This window comes from Nothobranchius furzeri, chromosome 17, assembly GCF_043380555.1.
Source record: "Nothobranchius furzeri strain GRZ-AD chromosome 17, NfurGRZ-RIMD1, whole genome shotgun sequence".
In the NCBI taxonomy this organism is placed as follows: Eukaryota; Metazoa; Chordata; class Actinopteri; order Cyprinodontiformes; family Nothobranchiidae; genus Nothobranchius; species Nothobranchius furzeri.
Window position 1 is genome coordinate 28,690,951 of NC_091757.1, and position 19,201 is coordinate 28,710,151.

At 42.8% G+C, this 19,201-nt stretch overlaps 2 protein-coding genes and 1 pseudogene across 2 annotated transcripts; all 3 read right to left on the reverse strand.

Annotated features, from left to right (window-relative positions):
* Positions 1–329: 329 nt before the first annotated feature.
* Positions 330–4,788, reverse strand: gucd1 (guanylyl cyclase domain containing 1). Its single transcript, XM_015971897.3, has 6 exons — positions 4,423–4,788; positions 4,273–4,357; positions 4,025–4,190; positions 2,031–2,122; positions 1,706–1,947; positions 330–1,262 (listed from the first exon to the last, which is right to left on the reverse strand). The coding sequence occupies exons 1-6, from the start codon at positions 4,427–4,429 to the stop codon at positions 1,171–1,173; spliced, it is 684 nt and encodes a 227-aa protein (XP_015827383.1). The 5' UTR covers positions 4,430–4,788; the 3' UTR covers positions 330–1,170.
* A 2,194-nt stretch (positions 4,789–6,982) lies between these two features.
* Positions 6,983–11,060, reverse strand: LOC107393858 (P2X purinoceptor 4a-like; annotated as a pseudogene).
* Positions 11,061–11,891: 831 nt separating this feature from the next.
* Positions 11,892–15,307, reverse strand: zbtb26 (zinc finger and BTB domain containing 26). The gene is made up of 2 exons (XM_015971898.3): positions 15,130–15,307; positions 11,892–14,425 (listed from the first exon to the last, which is right to left on the reverse strand). The coding sequence occupies exon 2, from the start codon at positions 14,398–14,400 to the stop codon at positions 13,066–13,068; it is 1,335 nt and encodes a 444-aa protein (XP_015827384.3). The 5' UTR covers positions 14,401–14,425; positions 15,130–15,307; the 3' UTR covers positions 11,892–13,065.
* Positions 15,308–19,201: the final 3,894 nt, after the last annotated feature.

Here is a 19,201-nt window from a genome sequence, read left to right on the forward strand (position 1 = left end):
GAGGAGATAGGTTTCTCCACTAACCGGACACTAAAAGAAAAAGAAAGCCAGAAATACCAAGTGTGCCTTTAAACATCTCGAGAAGGATCGGATGTTAAATTAACCAGGATTGATTTAGCAAAAAATACAAATGAGAAATCTGGGATGTTTATCAGAAGGTGAAGTGTGTATGATTTAATACTCTCCACAGCAACCAGAATAACAGCCCGTCTAATTGGACCATAACTTACATCACTGAGCAACATTTGCACATTAACCTGATTTCTATTATAAATGACACAAAAAAGTCTGTATGACTGTAAAACAAAAAGAAAAAACATTACTGCAGCAAAAGTTTGAATCTTTTAATCACAACATCTAATAAAAGAATTTCTATGTTGAATAAAAACAAGAATTGTGGTTTAAAATGTGCCTTTTTTTCCACCACACAGCACAAACGTATGTCCATGAGTAGATTTAGAGCCAAAAAATAAAAAAAACAAACATTCACATTTAAATAACACAATTGGTTTGAAAATGTAGTGCAAATTTACATCCTTGCAGCTTTAAAAGTCTAAAACCGATTTAATGAGGAAATCATTTAGTGTTAAGATCCCTCCCCCCCCCCTTAACCCGTTGCTATGGCAGCAAAGACAAGCTGGTTGTAAGGTGAGTAAAATCAACGAACGCACGTGTTCATGTTCTTCTGCTGGCTGACGGCTGGTGCACACACTTGTGAACACCGATTACCTGAGATGCCGCTACTTCCTGTTTCCCTGCTCATGGTCGTTTGGATCGTACGGTTTAGCTGAGGTGAGGCTGGCGGCTTCACATCAACACACAGCAAACACAGGAGAAAAGATTCACTGGACAACACTAGAGGTCAACGAGCCCTGAGGTATGCCTCCCTTCCTGCTAGTCCACATTCTAGGCCTCAGCGCTGCACGACTGATCTAATCTGGGAACAAATACAAAAACAGTAAAACTCATTTGGACCATCTGCTCGTCCTAAACCATCCAGTAGAAAAATATCTCATCTCAGAACGTCTTCCTGCTGAGGATCCATCCAAGGTGAACAGTTTGGATTTTGTATAGAAATGTGTACTCATATATAATATCTCTATACATGTACAGACAGCAGGGGGCGCCAGTGCGCTGAAGCGGTACTGATCACACCATCTCGTCCGTCCATCAACTGTCCTTAAAAACCAAGAGGATGTCTTCGTCTGTCCCATAGCTCCGCCTGGCCTCTTCAAAGTTACTGATGCTGGTGCAGCACACTCCTGGAGAACACACACACACTTATTAAACATTAAATAACTACTTGTCTAATTATGAGTTGGACCCAGCTGCACAGGCGGTACCCAGATGTTCCAGCTGTGGCCCTTATAAGAGCAGCTCTGGTGTTAAACCTGCTTTGAATCCTGTTTATTTAGGACTTAAGTGACCTCAGTAGATTCATGAGTGTGAAGATCCGCTGATGCTTTTTTGAAATCTCAGATAACTAAAGTTGGTTGATCGTCTCTGATGAAATGAGGAGAAAAGCCTATAAAACATTAAACTTCCTGTGCAAAAATCAACATAACTTCCATACCTGTGCATTAATACATGCCAGGATTCCATCACACCGTTGGCAGAGCATTCAAAAGCTTTTTTTTTTTGCTTTACTAAATAGAAAATGAGAGCAGCAGGGTTTCGGTGTTTTGGACCAACAGGATGGACTCACGGTCAGAATAGGCAGGGTTGTTGTAGAAGACGCAGCCGGTGGTTCTGTTGAAGCCGCACACAACCACAAAGTGACCCTGGTACTCAGGTTTCCTGCAGAAGCACTTCTGTCCCACAGGGAGGAAGCAGCAGTATTTGACAGGTGAGGAGCACAGCTCACAGGTCAGGACCACGGCGTTCACCAGCACCACGGCCACATGGCCCTGCTCCAGATGGGACTGGATTTCCTGAATTGTCACCGAGCTGAAGAAGAAGAAGAACAAAATCCGTCCTGATCCCAGAACAACAAGAGCCAACAAGTGGATCACTCTCCACCCCAGACTCACCATTTCTTCACCACCACACCTGTGGTTTCTGCCTTACAGAAGAGCTTGTTCACTCGGTCTTCTTCTGTGTCAAAATGCTTCTTATAAAAGGACTGGAAAACAAAAGTGATCATCACTACTTGTGTACACAACAAAACATTTGTCCCCTCTCAGATTTCTTCAGCTTTGCTTTGTTGTCACTTAATTGTTTCAGATTAAACATGTCATCACCAGACAAACTAAAATCTATCAGAACCACCAGGTTTTGTGTATTTCACCCATGGGTGCTACTTAGTGATGTGACGTTCAGGAACGAACTGAATCTTTTGAACGGGTTTTCAAAGTGAACGATGAGAGCCGAGTCCCTGTAGGGAGCCGTTCATCTTGTCTTCCAGTAACTAACCTCCCCGGGAGGAGGCGTTATTTGGAATTCTAGGATGTTCAAGGAAGATCCCACCTTCTTTGGTACGTTCTTTCTGTGTTTGGCTTCAAATTCTGTTTTTGGTTCATTTTAAAACACAGGAAAGGCTTCTCTTTACCTTGCTGACAGTTGTGTTCCTGTCGGCAAGGTAAAGAGAAACCTTGTTTTGTTAGTTAAAAAGAACCAAAAATGGAAGATCCCACCTTTCTCGTCTCTGATTGGCTAGAAAGGCTCTACTACGATTGGCTATTTCATTTAACAGCAAACTGGCTGTCCGTGCTAAGTGCTGACTGTGTCCTTCTGCCACCAGCAGGAAGCTGTTTTGGGGAGTTTGGTAAAGAAAAAGTTAATTTAGCGCTATAATAAACATTCTGTCCTGGTTTGCACAATATTTTAGGTTTTATGTTTCATAAAAAAACCTGAAAAACGTAAAATGTGAATTTTAAATCTTGTTGCATTTTTCAAACTGTTTGACTTACCTTATTTCTCTTGGCTCTGAAGCATTAAGAGTACACAGGATAAACACATGTGCCTTACCTGGGTATGACATTTAATAAAACTGCCCCATTCTGCCCAGCTGTGTGCATCAGGTCGGTTTCTTCTCTAGAATAATGAAAACTGGTGAAAAATAGGTCTAAATCATCATCAGCTTTAACTTAATTTTTGATTAATTGATGCACATTTAATCTGATGATGAGAGATGTGCTCTAACTTGCAAACAGCCTTAACCTATTAAAGCAGGATAGCCTAATAACGAAGTAATAAGATAACCCCAGTAGAGCCAGCAGATATAAAGTCACTCTACAGTGTGATAAAATGCTACAAGAATTATTACAAGTTCACATTTGATGTTTTTCAGGTTCTTTTATGAAAGAAACTGAACCTGGTTTGTTGCTAAAAAGGAAGGGATGTTTATTACAGCGACGAGTTCACATTTTCATCAAAAAACTCCTCAAGATCTGGCTGTAAACAATTCGGTCAAAGGAGCCAGTGTTTTGAACGGCTCTTTGAGGTAAACGACCAACTAATGAACGGCTCCCATGAAAGAGCCATAAATCCCATCACTAGGGCTACTGGAGACATCAGTGAGGAGTTTTGTCCCACCCTGCTTTACGGAGTCGTTTTATTTGAGTCACATTGAAGGATTTTCCAACCCTTAAGTTCAAAGGTCAGATGTTCTCCTTCAGGATGTTCCGCTAAAGAGCAGAATTAATGGTTCCATCAGTTACTGCAGGTGGTGCTGAAGCAGCCCCAGACCATCACACTACCACCACCGTGTCTGACTGCTGCCATCTTGACCTTTTTTGATACAGTGCAATGCAGTGGGACACGCCGTGCTGTCAGACAGGTTCCGTTGAAGCGATTCTTTCTACAGGTCTGGTAGTGATCAGGATCACGGCGCGGCTGGTGGAGCTCAACTCAGATCACCAGCTATCGTAGTTAACCAGGGTTTTTTCCCTCACCATTTAAAACTGTATTTACTCAGGTTATCGTCGTCTGAGACGTCTAAGAGACACAACAACTGAAGAGATCTGTAAGTGGGTGGATACTTATAAGCATCACTGTAGATGAAAGCAAAGATTCCTCCTCATACCTGGTTTTTAAAGCCCTTGTCGACACCCAGGGTCTGTGTGCAGAAGCAGTGTTTGACTCCTAGATGACACATGAGGTAGGCCAGGTCTATAGTCCACACGCTCTCAGTCAGCTTCAGCTCCCAGCATGCTGTCTGGAAGTCCTCATCACTCACGGGGTGCAGATACCTGCAGAACACCACCAACACTTTGGGTTGAACTCTAATGGCTGTAACAACAGGAGCCCGGGGTCTCATTAATGTTCGCTTACTTGAGGACCATCCTGGAGCAGGCTAAGCCGCAGTCCCAGTGGTACAGCTGCCGGATGATGGGAACACTCAGCAGGACGGCATCCTCTGAGGAAACAACACGTTACCGTTTCATTTTAAACACCTGACAACAGCACGCAGCACGCGCTTACCTGTCATCCTGCTACCTTCTTTACGTAACAACCAGCTGTCTAACTCGGCGGGAGCCTGAGGTCTTGTTTACCACTCTGAAGGAGGGCTGGGTTTCCTCATCGAGCCTCACAAGTTACCAGAAATCACAAGCCTAACTTGGTCCTGGTGTCTAACGAAACACTGTTAGCAGCTCTGCTCAGCCAGCTCCTCCAACCGGAAGTCACACGAACCACAAGGACATCAGCAAAGGCAACTTTAGAAAGAAATACAAGATTTTAACCCGTGCTGTGCTGTTGTTTTTATCTTCCACCGCACTTCTCAGTTATTCGCATGGCTATTCGCCAGGATACGGGAAAGGTTGGTGGTCTTCTGTGTTCCGGTAAAGTGACGCTGCCCCCTGGCGGCGAGGAGGAGAATCAACCTGCAGACAGTCGCACAAGTTTGGCAAGCCAAGAAGTTATTTAAGGTACTGCTTCCTGATCTCTGAAAAACGAGACAGCGCAAACACAATTCAGCTAAAAATGAATGATCCCGGAGGGATACTAAAAGTTTATGTTCATGTTTCTGTAGCAGGTATTTCGTACTGCTACATTTCTAAACCAGTTATCCGTTTATTCATTCATCCATCCACTAATGTTTCCCTCTGACCCAACCTCAGGTCAGACATACCTCTCAGTGACGCTCTCCAGCTCCTCCTGGGGAGATATTCCCTGGTCACATTTATTTATTTATTTGTTTATTTAACGCATTTTATTTAACCCTCTCAGGCTCAAAATAAGTTTTGGTAAAAGAACAAACAACTCAGTCCTTCAGGGGTACTTCTGAGTTAAAATGCTCATGAAATACGTGTGTGAAGTAACCAGGTAGGTAGGTTTTAACTGTTGCAAATCTGCAACGCCTGCCTCCAGAGCGGTTAACATTTATTCAACCAGACAAGTCGATTGAGAACTCATTCTCATTAACAATGACGAACTGGTAAAGAGGCAGCAGCAACAGACACATAATTAGCCTTACACCAAAGAAAAACAGTTAAGATGAAAACATACAATATAAAAATGAGATGAAACAGTTAGACATAAAGACAAAGGACTGTTTTCATATATCAAAACAGACTTTAAACAATCTTTAAGTGATCAGAAACTATTGACTGCAATGAATAATTGAAGGTAGATAATGGAATGTAGGCAGTGAGCTTTAGTGATTTTTGCAGCTCATTCCAGTCGTTGGAAGCAGCAAACTGGAATGAGGAGCAACCAAAAGAGGTGCAAGCTTTGAGAGTAACCATAGAGATGAAGTTACTGGCATTTAAATGGCCAGAGAGGATGTAGACTCCCTTCTCCCTGTGGGATGTGTCTGGAAAACCTCCAGAGGGAGATATTCAAAGGCCTTTGAACTCTAGAGGGAGGCATCCTGATGTCTGAACCACCTCAGCAACCTCAGCTTTGTGCAAGTCCAACATTTAATTTACTCACAGCTTTTGCCTATTTCCATACACACCAAAAGAATAAAACGTGATTTATTTTATCATAGGAATATTACTGCAGAGCCAACAGGGGGTCAGGCAAATTTCATTTATCTGAGGTCAAATGAATCACTTGACTCATTTCATCTATAGAGCTAGGATTGTGACAATATTTCATGTAACTTGTAACATGCTTTGTAACTGCATGACTGCAACTTTCGTTTTGTAGCATGTACTTCCTGTTTTGTAACGTAACTTTTGGTACGTAATGTGAAACTTTCGTTTTGTAAAAAAAATCTACGTACAAGTTTCAAATCACAACTCTCCAAACACACATCTCAGTCTACAGTTACAAAACTCAAGTCTATGTGTACAATGATGATATTTATGATGTTTTTATTAGTTTGAGGTATTTGCCCTGATTTTACTCATGTTGTGCAGCACTTTGTGATTTATATCTGTGAAAGACGCTATAAATAAACTTTACTTACTTACTTACAAAACATTTTGTGCCAATTCTACCTTCCTTCCCAAAGGACCAATGACAGGCTTTGTCTTATCAGCCAATCACATTTCTTGGATATGAAATCATGCTCTAATTCAAAATGTAAGTTCTTCATTTTCATCAGTTTAGTTTTCCTAATAATTACCGCCACCAACTGGTAAAGAGTGAGAATGTGAACAGGTTGGGTTGTGAGCTGTACAACAGACCTCTGCCTTCTTGCCATGATTGGACAGGAATCCACGACTCACGATTGGCTTGTCAGACAACGCCTGTCACTGGTTCTTTGGGAAAGGGAGCTAGAATTGGGACAAAATGTTTTTTGTACCATGTAGATTTAAGTTTTGTAACTGTAGACTTAGATGTGTATTTTGAGAGTTGTGATTTGAAACTTGTACATAAATTTTTTTTCTGCAAGTTACAAAATGGAAGTTTCATGGTATGTACCGAAAGTTACATGTTACATTATAAGAATGACATGGTACAAAGTTGAGTTACAAAACACAAATTACAAGCTGCAAAATGGAAGTGACAGTTACAAAACATCTTACAAGTTACAAAACTTGGTACAAGTTACGTGTAGTATTTCCTGATTCTAGCTCCATATTTCTCCTCCATCCAGATGTCTTGGGCCTTCCAGCTGTGCTTAAAGCCAATCTGTGTTCTGGACCCTCAGCTTCCAGGATCCAAAAGCATACTCACAACCACTCGTTTATTTAAACAGCTTTATTGTTGGATCTCATTTGTGTTTATATCATATATTTGGAGCAAGTTTACATTTCTGTTTATCCCTCTCAGGCTCAAAATAAGTTTTGATAAAAGAACAAACAACTAAGTTCTTCAGTGGTACTTCTGAGTTAAAAAATGCTCATGAACTACGTGTGTGGAGTAACCAGGTAGGTTTTAACTGTTGCAAATCTGCAACGCCTGCCTCCGGAGGGTTAAAACGCTGTTGTTTACTTGAGTCACCTACTGGGTTCCGTAGGTTGTGCTCATTGACGTCTGTATTCAAAAAAAGAAGTAAATGAAATCAAAATAATTAGAGAAACACGTAGAATCACACAAGGCATTAACTGAATGGTTGTACCAGAAAACCTTTCTTAAGGACAAACACAAAGAAATGTGTGAGAATCGCTTACTGATTCAGCGTCAGCCTCTTCAGTCAGATGTGCAGCTTTCTGCAGGCTGTAAAGGCGAAGTTTCCTCGTGCATGTTACCATAAACCAGTCTGTGACCAGAGGCACCTGAGAGAGGACACGAGTAATGCTCAGGTTCTGTCTAACGCACGTCTGTTGGGAGGGAGACTGAGAATGAACTCACCAAACTCAGAAAAGACAAGGCTGCACCCAGGTTCACTATGGTTGGTACAATTCCAAATTTTCCTGCCTGAAAGACGCCAAACCCACAATCAGAGAAAAGAGAACAGGGACAACTTTATTAAGGAATGTCTGGATCTAATACAGTAAATCCTCTCACCGTTCCAAATACGATGACATCGAAGCGGATTCCATATGCTTTGATTAATGTTCTAGTTTCCTCTCCATCTTGTGTCTTGTACTATTTTGCAAACCTAAAAAAAGTGGTTTCTTTTTTTTTCATCAGCTTTTTTTAAAGAGTTGATTGAACAGCAGAATCACCTGAAGTTGTAACCGGGGCAACGTTATTGACGGGGTTCTTGTTGTCCAGCCGGCGGAAGCTGTACCTGGGATAACACTTTCCCGCCCACCAGTCCAGGTCACACACAGCTCCAGTCAATGAGAATGCCAAGAACACCACCCTTTCAAACACACAGCGCAGCAACATCAGCATCCCATCTACCATCTGGCTAAGGGCGACAACTTATTCACCTGGACAGCCATGTCCTGGAAGTCTTCTCCTGCTTCGGAAACCTGCTGCTTCGGAAACCATGTGTTTGAGGCGGAATATGGGGCAGTCGGGGTCTGTGTTGCGACTGAACTCACATCTCTTCAGGTAGGATGAGTTAATATGAGGCAAAATGTTTCTTCTGTAGGAAGTCAGACAAACATTTGATATAAAGCAATGCAACCAGAGGCAACCCTCCACTCAGAGCTTCTAGGGCTTTGTGGTGTCAGCTGACTCTGGAGCATCCACAGTGGTTCTTCTGGATCTTCTTTGATCACAGAGATATGGGATGGAGTCCTTGCTAACAGAACCTTTCAGACTCTAAGAGTCAGTCATGTGGGCTTTGTGGATTTTATTCTGTGAATGGTGCCAATAAAGGCTGACATGCCCCCTATACAGGCATTCCCTTCAGGTTCAGACACGTTTTACTGACCTGTGATAGTTGAACTTTGGGTACGTGATGCTGTTTTTGATCAAAACCGTAAAGTTTTCGGCTGCAGCCAGTAGAGGATGTCTGTAAAAAACAGCAAGAACATGTTAATCTCCACCTAAAACGTGAAAAGTTCCTGTTATTCTCCAGCTCTTACTGAGGCAGCTTGCTGTCTATTTCCAGAGGACACCACGAGTGCACCTCACACGTCTTTGCAGTGGTTGAATAATTCTCACACAGCCCCGTCCTTATACCTGAGGGGAATATTTATATTGTGCTGTACAGTTTCATGTGATGTTTTAACACACACCATCTGGACAGGCCTACCGTTGTCGCGGGGATCATTAAACCTCTCTATTCAGTCACAGTCGTCCACACAGGTGGTGGACGGGCTCGGGAGCTGGAGGAGGATTCAGCAGCGTTAATGTGTCGGATCTAATCAGAGCGTCATGAAGAATATGTCTGAGTTTCAGAAAATATGATAACTGGTGTGTAGCGTCTTACCTCAGGACAGCGTGCCTGCGTTTGACCGGGGGTGATAACCATATTCGTCAACACAATGAATGAACGATCACTCTGTTGAACAGACAAGCGAAAACAAAGTCGGGTCTACGAAAGTGTTCTAATGCTCTGCAGGGCTGCTTCAGGGGTTCTCTCCTCCCCACGAGGCTTTCTGCTTGCAATGAAACAGATGTCTAAAACAAAGTGTGGGCAACAGAAAAGCTTACCATACCAACTTTATCTGTTCAGCACTTTAAAAACAGCATGCCGTCGACCACGGCTCTTTACAACACAAATACAAAATGTACAGTAAAAACAAGAAAAGAAGAAAGCTGTTGATGTAAAATAGCAGTGACACCCACTGCATTAAAACTAGAGGACGACCGATATGGGTTTTTAAAGACCGATGCAGATGCAGATTTTTAAAGGATTTTGTTGCCGATTGCCAATATCTTAAGCCGATTATTAAGGCATATATATATATATATATATATATATATATATATATATATATATATATATATAGCTGAACTTAACTTCACTGGGACGTAGAATTTCACTGGACCTAAAGAAGATTCATCAGCATGGTTGAGAGGAACATAAAGCTGGCAGTCATCAGCATACAGGTGAAACAAAATCCTGTGTTTGCATAGTATCACACCTGGCAGGAGGTATAATGCAAACAGTAGAGTGCCCAGAATTGATCCCTGCGGTACACCCCATGACAGAAGGACCACAAAGGATCAAACGGAATCCAACTTCACACAAAATGTCCTGTTAGACAGATATGATGTGATCGTTGAAAACTTCACCTTTAATCGTCTAAAAAGTACAATTCTTAATCGCCATCTCCATAGAAACAGTGGGTTATCTCTGTTGCCCAACTTGCTTTATCTTAAAAAAAAGTGAAATCCGGTTTATTTATGTAGAACTAATTCACATCACAAGTTCATTATTCCAGTTAGATACGTTTTTCTGAGCGAAACCTCCCGTGCAAATAAAATCCAGGCAGCACAGCATTAATACCTGAGGTGGGTTGATCATGTCAGCGGCGTCCCAAAAACGAGGCTCCACATCAGACGTGTTGGTGAACGCCAAACCTTTGACTTTAGTGGTGACGGTGCTGATGACAGTCTGTGTCCTGGTAGGCTTTCTGCACCACACACACACATACCTGCAGCAGGTTATCAGCACCATCAAACTCCCCAAAACATTACTGCAGGACTAGATCCTCATTTTGCCTTGTTTTAACAACTTACCCCAGCACATACAGCACCACCAGGAGCTGGGTGAACCTGTAGACAAATCCCACCCCTAAGCTGGGGATGACCAGGGTTTTAGGTGTTTCATAATCAAAAACGTAGTGCAGAAGGCTCCGGAAGCAGCCAGCAGGTTTACTCATCTCTGCGCTGCACTGAGATGAACTGAGCTATGACGATGAGCGCACACCTGCTGCTCTTATTCAAATCCTTTCCCGGCTGCAGACTTGTAGCATCCAGCTGCTGCTTCAAGCATGTTGGAACCAAGTCTACACTGAAAACATTCACTGTTACGTGAAATTAAAAACATGCTAATATCAATGCGTGGGATGACTGAAAACATGTTTGAACAGAATAAAGCTTTAATGTGCTTTGGCACAAACATGCATTTGAAGAAGTAGTGACAATAAAATTAGGCAAAAATTCAGCTGTTTTCTTTATCAACTCCTCATAGAAAATGGATAGGGATTAAATTGAGGCTAATGCTAATGTAAAAACAACAATACTCTGCAAAAGTCATTCACTGGAATGAAAATCACAAAGTGCAGATTTAACTGAACATATATTTTAAGATATTCCTGTTTAACACTTAATCTTTTAAATGTCAGTTTTCATTTTTGGCTAATTTGAACAGATTTGTTTTAGTAATGATTAATGCACCTTTTATAAACACTTTTACGTTCATATATCTGTGTTATAACTACTTGTCCTGTCAGAAATAAGTTTTTATCTCAAGAGTTTAAATTCTGTTTTTTTATAGAGTAAATAAGAAAACATTGTTTTATTATTGTTAAAGTTATAAAGTAAAAACACGCCTGTCCATGCAGTGTCCCCTTATCAGAACAGAGGCTGTACTCATGCAAAAGCCCAACCGATGTCTTCAGTGTTTATCAGAGAAGTCGGAGTTAAAACTCCGGTCAAAGGTCACATCCTCTGTGGCTCCCATAGACGTGAATACATAGACACCCCATTGGTCGCTGGAGAGCATAACAGCATCGCTGCCATATTAGGTGGGTTCCTCACTTCCCAAACCAACTGGAGTGAGCAAGTATGTGCATTTACCATTTATCTGATTTTGTGAAAAAGTGTAATAAAATGTGATTTTAGTTGGATAAACACCTTCAGTAGAAATAAACGCACTGGAGGCGAATGGGGACCCATCCAAGATGGCAGCCCGCTGCTATGCCAGCTCCCGTCCACGGAACATCTACGTGGTAGCTCCAGCCCAGGTGTTAATGGCTGCCTGTGTGAACCTGATCACGCAGCATTAGAAAATGAAACATGTTGCTCAGTAAACAAAAACTGACTGAGGGACATCAAGACAGCAGAACCGTCTGCAGCCCAACGGACCTGTGTTAAAACAAGTCGCCTCACACGCCTTACATGTCAGCTTCAGATACTGGGAGGCTGCTGACTCGTCTCACCCTGACCTGACATGCAGCTGGAGTTTTAAAACACCCATGACAAATATATTCAGGAGTATTTAGTTAAGTTTATTGAGCACATTAAAATCCACAAACACAAGACAGACACGTATTATTTTGGTCCGTTTGTACCTCAGATATAAAGTCAATATAAAACAGTTCCCACACACACACACGGAATTTCCATTTGTCCCAACAATAAAATGCCTTCGGTGAAATATTTGTTCCCACTTTTCTTCAGCTCTCTTTTGAGTGTGAGGAGTTCCTGTTGTTGAATCTACATGATTAATAAAAGGCTACAGCTGATCTCACACACACACACACACACACACACACACACACACACACACACACACACACACACACACACACACACACACACACACACACACACACACACACACACACACTTCAGAAGGGCCAACACTAAAGCCTGATTCATGCTTCTACGTCAGCTCCAACAGGGAGAGACACACACGCACGGACGGAGACACTTTGCCCTCATGCTTCTCCGTCTCCTGGAGAGTGTTGCAAAGCAATTCCCCGCCAGGACAACAGAGGGCGTAGCGCTGTTCTGTGGTATCCTGTCATGTATCGGTCCAAGATAGTGTGTTTATATTGTGTTTTTTTGTATATAAGAGACTTTTTAACACAGACTAATTTGTCTCTCATCCTCCTCCACCTCTTCATGCACTCGCCACCTCTAAACCCACGTTTCATTTCCATCCACAAATAAAACGCTTGCTGCGTATCTTTTCACTCCTCCAGTCACGGGGCAATTATAGGTTCATATTTTTCGAGTTTTTTCACGAGGTATTCTTCAAGCGTCTCCGTGTCTGCTGCTAGTTATCCTCGGCTCTCTTTATGTTTTGGAGGGCTCTCCAGCAGGCCCGCAAGGACGGATAATGCCGCTGCGCGTCTCCGCACTGACGCAGACGCATGACCCAGGCTTAACCAGGGTGATTAATGAACTAGTAAATGTAACGGGTCTTCAGTCAACAGGTTTTGCATTTCAATGTTGAATTTCAAGTATGACATGAAGGCATCCACACTGTACACAAGAGACAAGCGTCCACAGTAACAGAGCTACAGTCGAGTGCAGATCTGGAAATCTTCGTTGTGTCCATCTGAAGCCAGCAGGAAGAGAAAGACTGAACTTCACTCGTCTGATCATCTGATAACTCTTCTCATCTCAAACACAAAGGTTTAAAAATGGAACCGTTCAGGGATTTAATATTCGTCCAAAATCAAAGTCAAGCCCCCCCTCATGTAGGTTACCCTCATTTGCATTATCAAAGCTGTTCTTGCCATGGATCTGTTTGAGGTGCTTGCGCAGCACTGGCTTGTGAGCAAACACCATTTCACAGTAGTTACATCGGTGCGGCTTATCCCCGCTGTGCAGGTTTAGGTGATCCAGCAACGAGCACTTCTGGGTGAAAGTCTTGCCGCAGATTTTACACTGGAAGGGTTTGATGCCGGCGTGCACCCGCATGTGTCGGTGCAGGTTGCCCTTCTGGGTGAAGGTCTTGCCGCAGAGGAGGCACATGAACAGCTTGTGCATCTTGAGGTGGTTGGCGTAGTTCTCCAGCTGGCGGAAGACCCGTGCACACTTGGGGCACTGATGGTACCACTGCAAAGGTTTGTCATAGTTCCTCTGATGTCCGCTGTGTTTCTCTGGTGGAGGAGAGGGAGGCGGGGGGCTGAGGGGGTATCCAGCCACACCTGCGGGAGCCGCCACCTCACTACCACGGCTGTCCACGGTGGAGTTGATGAGTGAGTGCTGGGGTTCAGGGGAGTGGAGGGCAGCAGGAGGGGTGGCAGAGAAGTGACCGCTGATGGAGTTTTCTGCTACGTCACTCACAGACTCCACCTTCACTATGGTGATGTCACTATCCATCATATTCGACCTTGGATGCCTCCTCAGAATTTGGACAGGGCTTTTGGGCTCCATTATGACATCATCATCACTGTCACCAATGTTGATTTGATCAGTCTGACCCAATCCCGCCTCCTCATCATCCTCTTCCTCCTCCACCTCCTCCTCCTCTACCTCAGGGGCAGTTCGAACCTGAGAGCGCTCATGATCTCTCTGTGCGTGGGAAGACAGAGCTTCATCCTTCTTCTCCCTTCTCATGTCCACATCCATCTGCAGCTGGCGTGAAGCCTGAGGTTTGATGAACTTGCTCAAAGCCTGGGTGCACTGCTCCACTATGTGACCCATTTGGAGAAAGCTGGCCACTGTCAGGTAATGCACCAGCTCCAGCTCAGGAAACTCCAGCTGGCCTGTGTAGCAAGACAGCAGCAGCTGGCGGCCAACTTCTCCCGCCTGTATCATGGAGATCTGAACCTCCTTCGAGTCCTGCTGAAGGATGAACTGGTCTCTCAAGAAGGACGATCCAGCTGCAAATACAACCTTGTGACCAGGAACCTCCAGCTGGTTGATGCTCACAGTGACGTCGCAGAAGCGCCTCTGATGGCGAAGAAGGTTCATCTTCTGCAACATGGAGTCCCCAAATGTGGCGAAGCGGAACTGCAGGATCACCTGGTTCTGAGCCATGGTGGACCACAGGACAGCAGGGAGCCTGTTGGGGACGAGTCCAAACAGCAAACTTTAACTTTGTTCTGACATAACTAAACCAATAATACCTTAAATAATTACCAACACATCCATCAATCATAATAAACCTGATGGAGGAACAAGCCTCCATTAAAAGATCTGCTCATGTTAAATCTGTGTCACAACCTGCTTTCAAACCCTCTGTGTACCTGGTCAACCCTACATGACACCTTTATCATTAAAATCATGCTTACTGGAGACTGAGGAGTAGAAGCATTTCATTATTTAGGAGTGTGGCTTATTTTTTGGGAAAAGCTTTCATATGCCTTTAATTCAACAGTAAAATTTGTTAATATTTCCCTTCGGCGCGTGTCTTACCAGCAGTCCAAACTCGTTGCTTTCCGCTTCGATTTTTCCCACAATCGGAGTTGACCCAAAATTAGCCTAGCACCCCGGCTAATGTAGCATCTCTGTGGCCTCTTTACTGAAGAAACCCGCTCTCGTGTCTGTTACTCGTTTTATAAAAGCAATAATAAACCAATTGGTGTTTAAAGTCGCTTTATAATCCGACGAGCTCCGTAACGTTCATCACAAATCGTTTCCATCTGTCTCCCTGGCCTCCTCCAAAGCTCTCAAGCTAGCAGCTACGGTTGTCCAGTGTTATAAACGCATGTTACTGTCTAGTTATGATTTTTAAATAAAGCTATGCTGTAATAAAGTCTTGTTTACCTGCTCAGTCCTCGTTGGTAAACCTGCAGTAAAGGGTTTTAGTTGGTGAAACCCCGGACTCTCTGCCTCCGGTGTTGTGCCATAAAGTGAAGGTTTACTAAACATTGAATGGCCGCCGCGGGAGCGCGCACGCGCTGCATATCAGCTGTCTTGAGCTGCAAAGACACAGCTGAGCCCCCCCCCCCCCCCCCCCCCCCCCTCCATAGACATCATAGCCCCCCCTCCGCTTAGGGAGCCGCATTTTAAAACTACGGAAGAGGATCAGAGCCAGTGGAGAAAAATGAAAAGAGAAAATTCTGACTTTTCCAACTCAGAAATCGGACTTTTTTATTCTCAGGATTCTGAAAGTTAGAAAGATTAAAGTCAGAATTTTGAGAAAAAAGTCAGAATACTTTTTTTTCTTTTCTGTGGCCCTAATGCTCTTCTATATGGCAGCTCATTTCACAATAAAAAAGGGCCATTTAAAAACGACAAGAAACAGAAAACATTACCATTTACGGTAATTAGTTTTTAATTAAAAGTATTGCTATGTAATACCACTTGAAAATGTTGAGCGTAATTTTTAAAATGTAGTTTGAAAAAAGTAGATAGAAAGAATGATTAGTTTTTTCTTTTTCCACTTTAATTGATTTGGTTTTATAAACAGAACAAATTGACAAAATACAAAACATTTATTTTGTTACAGTCATCTTCAAGCTTGTGTCTTTAACTGACCCGAGTCAACTTGTAACTGCTCATGAAGGATATTTTGTTTTGCGGAAGAAAACGCCATGCTCCAACTCAGGGGCGGATTTAGCAATTTGGGGGCCCAAGGCGAACACAGACATGGGGCCGCTTACACTAAATTTTCAACAATCTTACCTTTAACTGGATTTGCAAAACTCTCCCCTCTTCTGACATGAGTTATTTTCCCTTTTTATTAGTCCTCCTCTTTTTTCCTGTTTTTCTCTCCCTTTGAGTGCTTTCGATATTTGCTCTGCTTTCTTCTTCCTGTCAGTGCTCCTGTGCTTTAGCCTTAGTTATTTTTTTTCTATTTTCCCTTTTGGTCTATGTTTTCCTCCCTAGAAACATTTTCCATTGTCTTTCCTTTCTGCTTCCTTTTTATGTTTACATCGAAAAACGACGTCACTTTCAGAAGTGAAAATAAAAGCTTTTATGAAGCAAGCGGCTTCTTTCTCTTACTGGAGCCACTAGGATAACTCCATTTCATGCTTCATGTTTTGACTATCGCTTTGGGTTTGTTAGGTTCTCAGGAATTAGGCATCTAGGTATTTCGACCTTTCGAAGATTTTCCAAGCCACAGAGCCAAGCATTCCACTTGGTTTCCAGTGCAGGAGGAACAGGTTCATCCCGTCCAACTCCACTTTTGCATATTTCCTGGAGTACTTGTTTTCCTATCAAAGTGTAGGGTGAAAGAAATCCTAACGGGTCATACACACTTGCTACTGTTGCTAGAATTCCTCGGCGTGTGGCTGGCCTATCTTTGAGGGCTCCACTGAATGTGAACACATCGGCTTCCACATTCCATTTTAGTCCCAGCACACTTTTCATTGGAACTTCAGAGTAGTTCATGTTTACATCCGTAGTGTTGCCAGCTCGTTCAGTTTCGGGAATAACACTCATGACCTCTTTGTTGTTGCATACAAATTTGTGCAAACGCAACTTCCCTTTAGCACAGAGTTTGAGTGCTTCACAGACTAGCTGCTTGGCTTTCCTGTCTGTTTCAACACTGAGAAGCCCATCATCCACATAAAAGTTTTTGTGAATGAAACTGGCTGCCAGTGGGTAGTCCTTTTCGTTTCTTCTGGCGAGATGTTTCATGCCAAAGTTAGCACATCCAGGCGATGACGCTGCACCAAACACGTGCACTCGCATGCGATATTCTTTTGGCTCAGTATTTGTATTTCCATCCTTCCACCACAACAACCTTAAGAAATCTCGATCCTCTGGATTAACATGGAAGCGGTGAAACATTTTCTCCACATCGCACATTATTGCGATTCTGTTCTCTTGGAATCTGCACAACACTCCTGCCAGAGAATTGATCAAGTCTGGGCCTGTAAGTAAGTGGTCATTTAAAGAGGTGTCTTCATGTTTAGCAGAGCAGTCGAAAACAACTCTAATTTTTTCTGGCTTTCTGGGATGATACACACCGTGGTGTGGAATGTACCATGTGTTACCATCCTTTGGTGTTTCTTCTGCTTCCTCTGCATCACCATCTTTAAACACACTATTCATGAACTTTATGTAATCTTCTTTGTACTTGGGGTTCTTGTCCATTTTCATTTTCAAATATTTCAGATGAACTGTTGCAAGCTGCTTGTTAATTGGAAGCTGTGGACGTTCTTTAAAAAGTAAAGGCATTTCTAAATGACCTTGCTCATTGTAGTGAATGTTTTCATTTAGCATCTCTAAAAACTGAATGTCCTCTTGAGATACGTTCCCTTCTTTGGGGTTAGCATCCAGAAAATCAGCTTCAAGTGCTTTAATCACAGCTTCAAGTGCTATAATCACAGATGCTGGTGTAATAGATGGCAATTCCTTTACTATTACACGATGGCAGGTCCCAGTTGCGCCCATTGAACCTGTCCATGGCTTAATGGGTCCCACAATGCTCCATCCCAAGTCTGTTTTAACTGCATAGGGATCATAATCCTCTCCTGGTGTGACCTTCCTTGGTTTTAGAGCTCTTGTACAGTCATAACCAATGAGGAGAGCTACAGGACAGTCCAAGAGATCTGGCATTTCATTTGCAATGCTGAGTAGGTGGGGCCATTTTTTTGCAGTCTCTCGAGTTGGAATACTGTTTTTCTCAAGTGGAATGTATTCTCGAGTATATGTACTGTAGGTGGCAACTCAATATACTCTTGTGAGTGGTACCCTCTAACTCTCAGTCCTTCCACTCCTTGACTAGGCACAATGGAACACCTGTCAGTTATGGCTGTCAGCTTTAATTTAACGGGTCCTGTTCTTGCTTGTAATTTTTCACAGACATTTTGATCAATAAATGTTTTGCTGCTTTGGGTGTCTAACAAAGCACAAACCAATGTCTCTGGTCTATTTGCTGAAGAAGAAAGCCAAACTGGGGCAATCATTGAAGTGCAATCACTGTTGGCCAGTTTCACACTGCATGATACAGTGGCTGCATTTTCCTCTTTCAGTAGCATCTCAGGCTTATCTGGTTGTGGATGATCTTCATGAAGGGGAGAAGGGTGCGTTCGCTTACAAACATTACATGTTACTCTTTGTTGACAGTTCTTGGATATGTGACCAACACGAAGACAACCAAAGCACATATTGTTGTCCATAATGAACTTCTTCTTTTCTTCAAGAGACATTGCTGTAAACTTGTCACATTTGTAAATAGAGATTTTGCCTGCAGCAGATGCATTCAATTTGTCTCTTATTCTGAGTTGAGTAAAGGTTAGGTTTGGATTTTTTGTTGATCTGTGTTGTAGCTGTGGCCTTTGCCTTTTTAGACACATTCGTTGTTGTCATCAGGAGACTGGTGTTGACTCAGGTTTGTGAGTCTTATTTGAAAATATTGGTTGTGCTGCTGGTTTGCCTAAAGTTAGCTTATCAGGTAAAGTTGTTGGAGAAAGAACGCGGGAAATTTACTATCATCTCACACTAAACACTAACAGGAACAATACTCTGCCCTGAATATGCTTAATATGTAGCTTCAGATTAAAAATTATGTGGTACAAGACAAATATATATGATATTGACTAGTGAGTGTCGTGTGTGTCTGTGCGCGCGCGTGTGTGTGTGTGTTAAGCCTCGGATCTTCTTCAGTCCTAAATCCGCCCCTGTTATAGAGACTGAATTCGTCTGAGTCGTGCTCCTTTTGCTGAAGCTACAGCTTGCGGGTTACCACAACACATGCTGGGTTGGTCATAGACCTGCAACACATGATGGACTGGCTTTTTCACAACTTATTTTGACTAAAGATGGCGGATTTATAATTCTGTGTTGCCGTGAGAGATGAATCACTGTTGTTCTGCTTAGATCCAACTTTCTTCTGCTCTGTTTGGCTTCAGCTGTTCTGTCCTGCACCATTCATTCTGGGTTT

Bases quoted from the DNA above. Each gene is read 5' to 3' on its own strand.
- gucd1 (XM_015971897.3), bottom strand. The intron at 4,191-4,272 runs GTAAGCGAACAT...GGTGTTCTGCAG, and splicing joins TGCTCCAGGATGGTCCTCAA to GTATCTGCACCCCGTGAGTG. The intron at 1,948-2,030 runs GTGAGTCTGGGG...CTTCTTCTTCAG, and splicing joins GGTGTGGTGGTGAAGAAATG to CTCGGTGACAATTCAGGAAA.
- zbtb26 (XM_015971898.3), bottom strand. From the start codon at position 14,400: ATGGCTCAGAACCAGGTGATCCTGCAGTTCCGCTTCGCCACATTTGGG.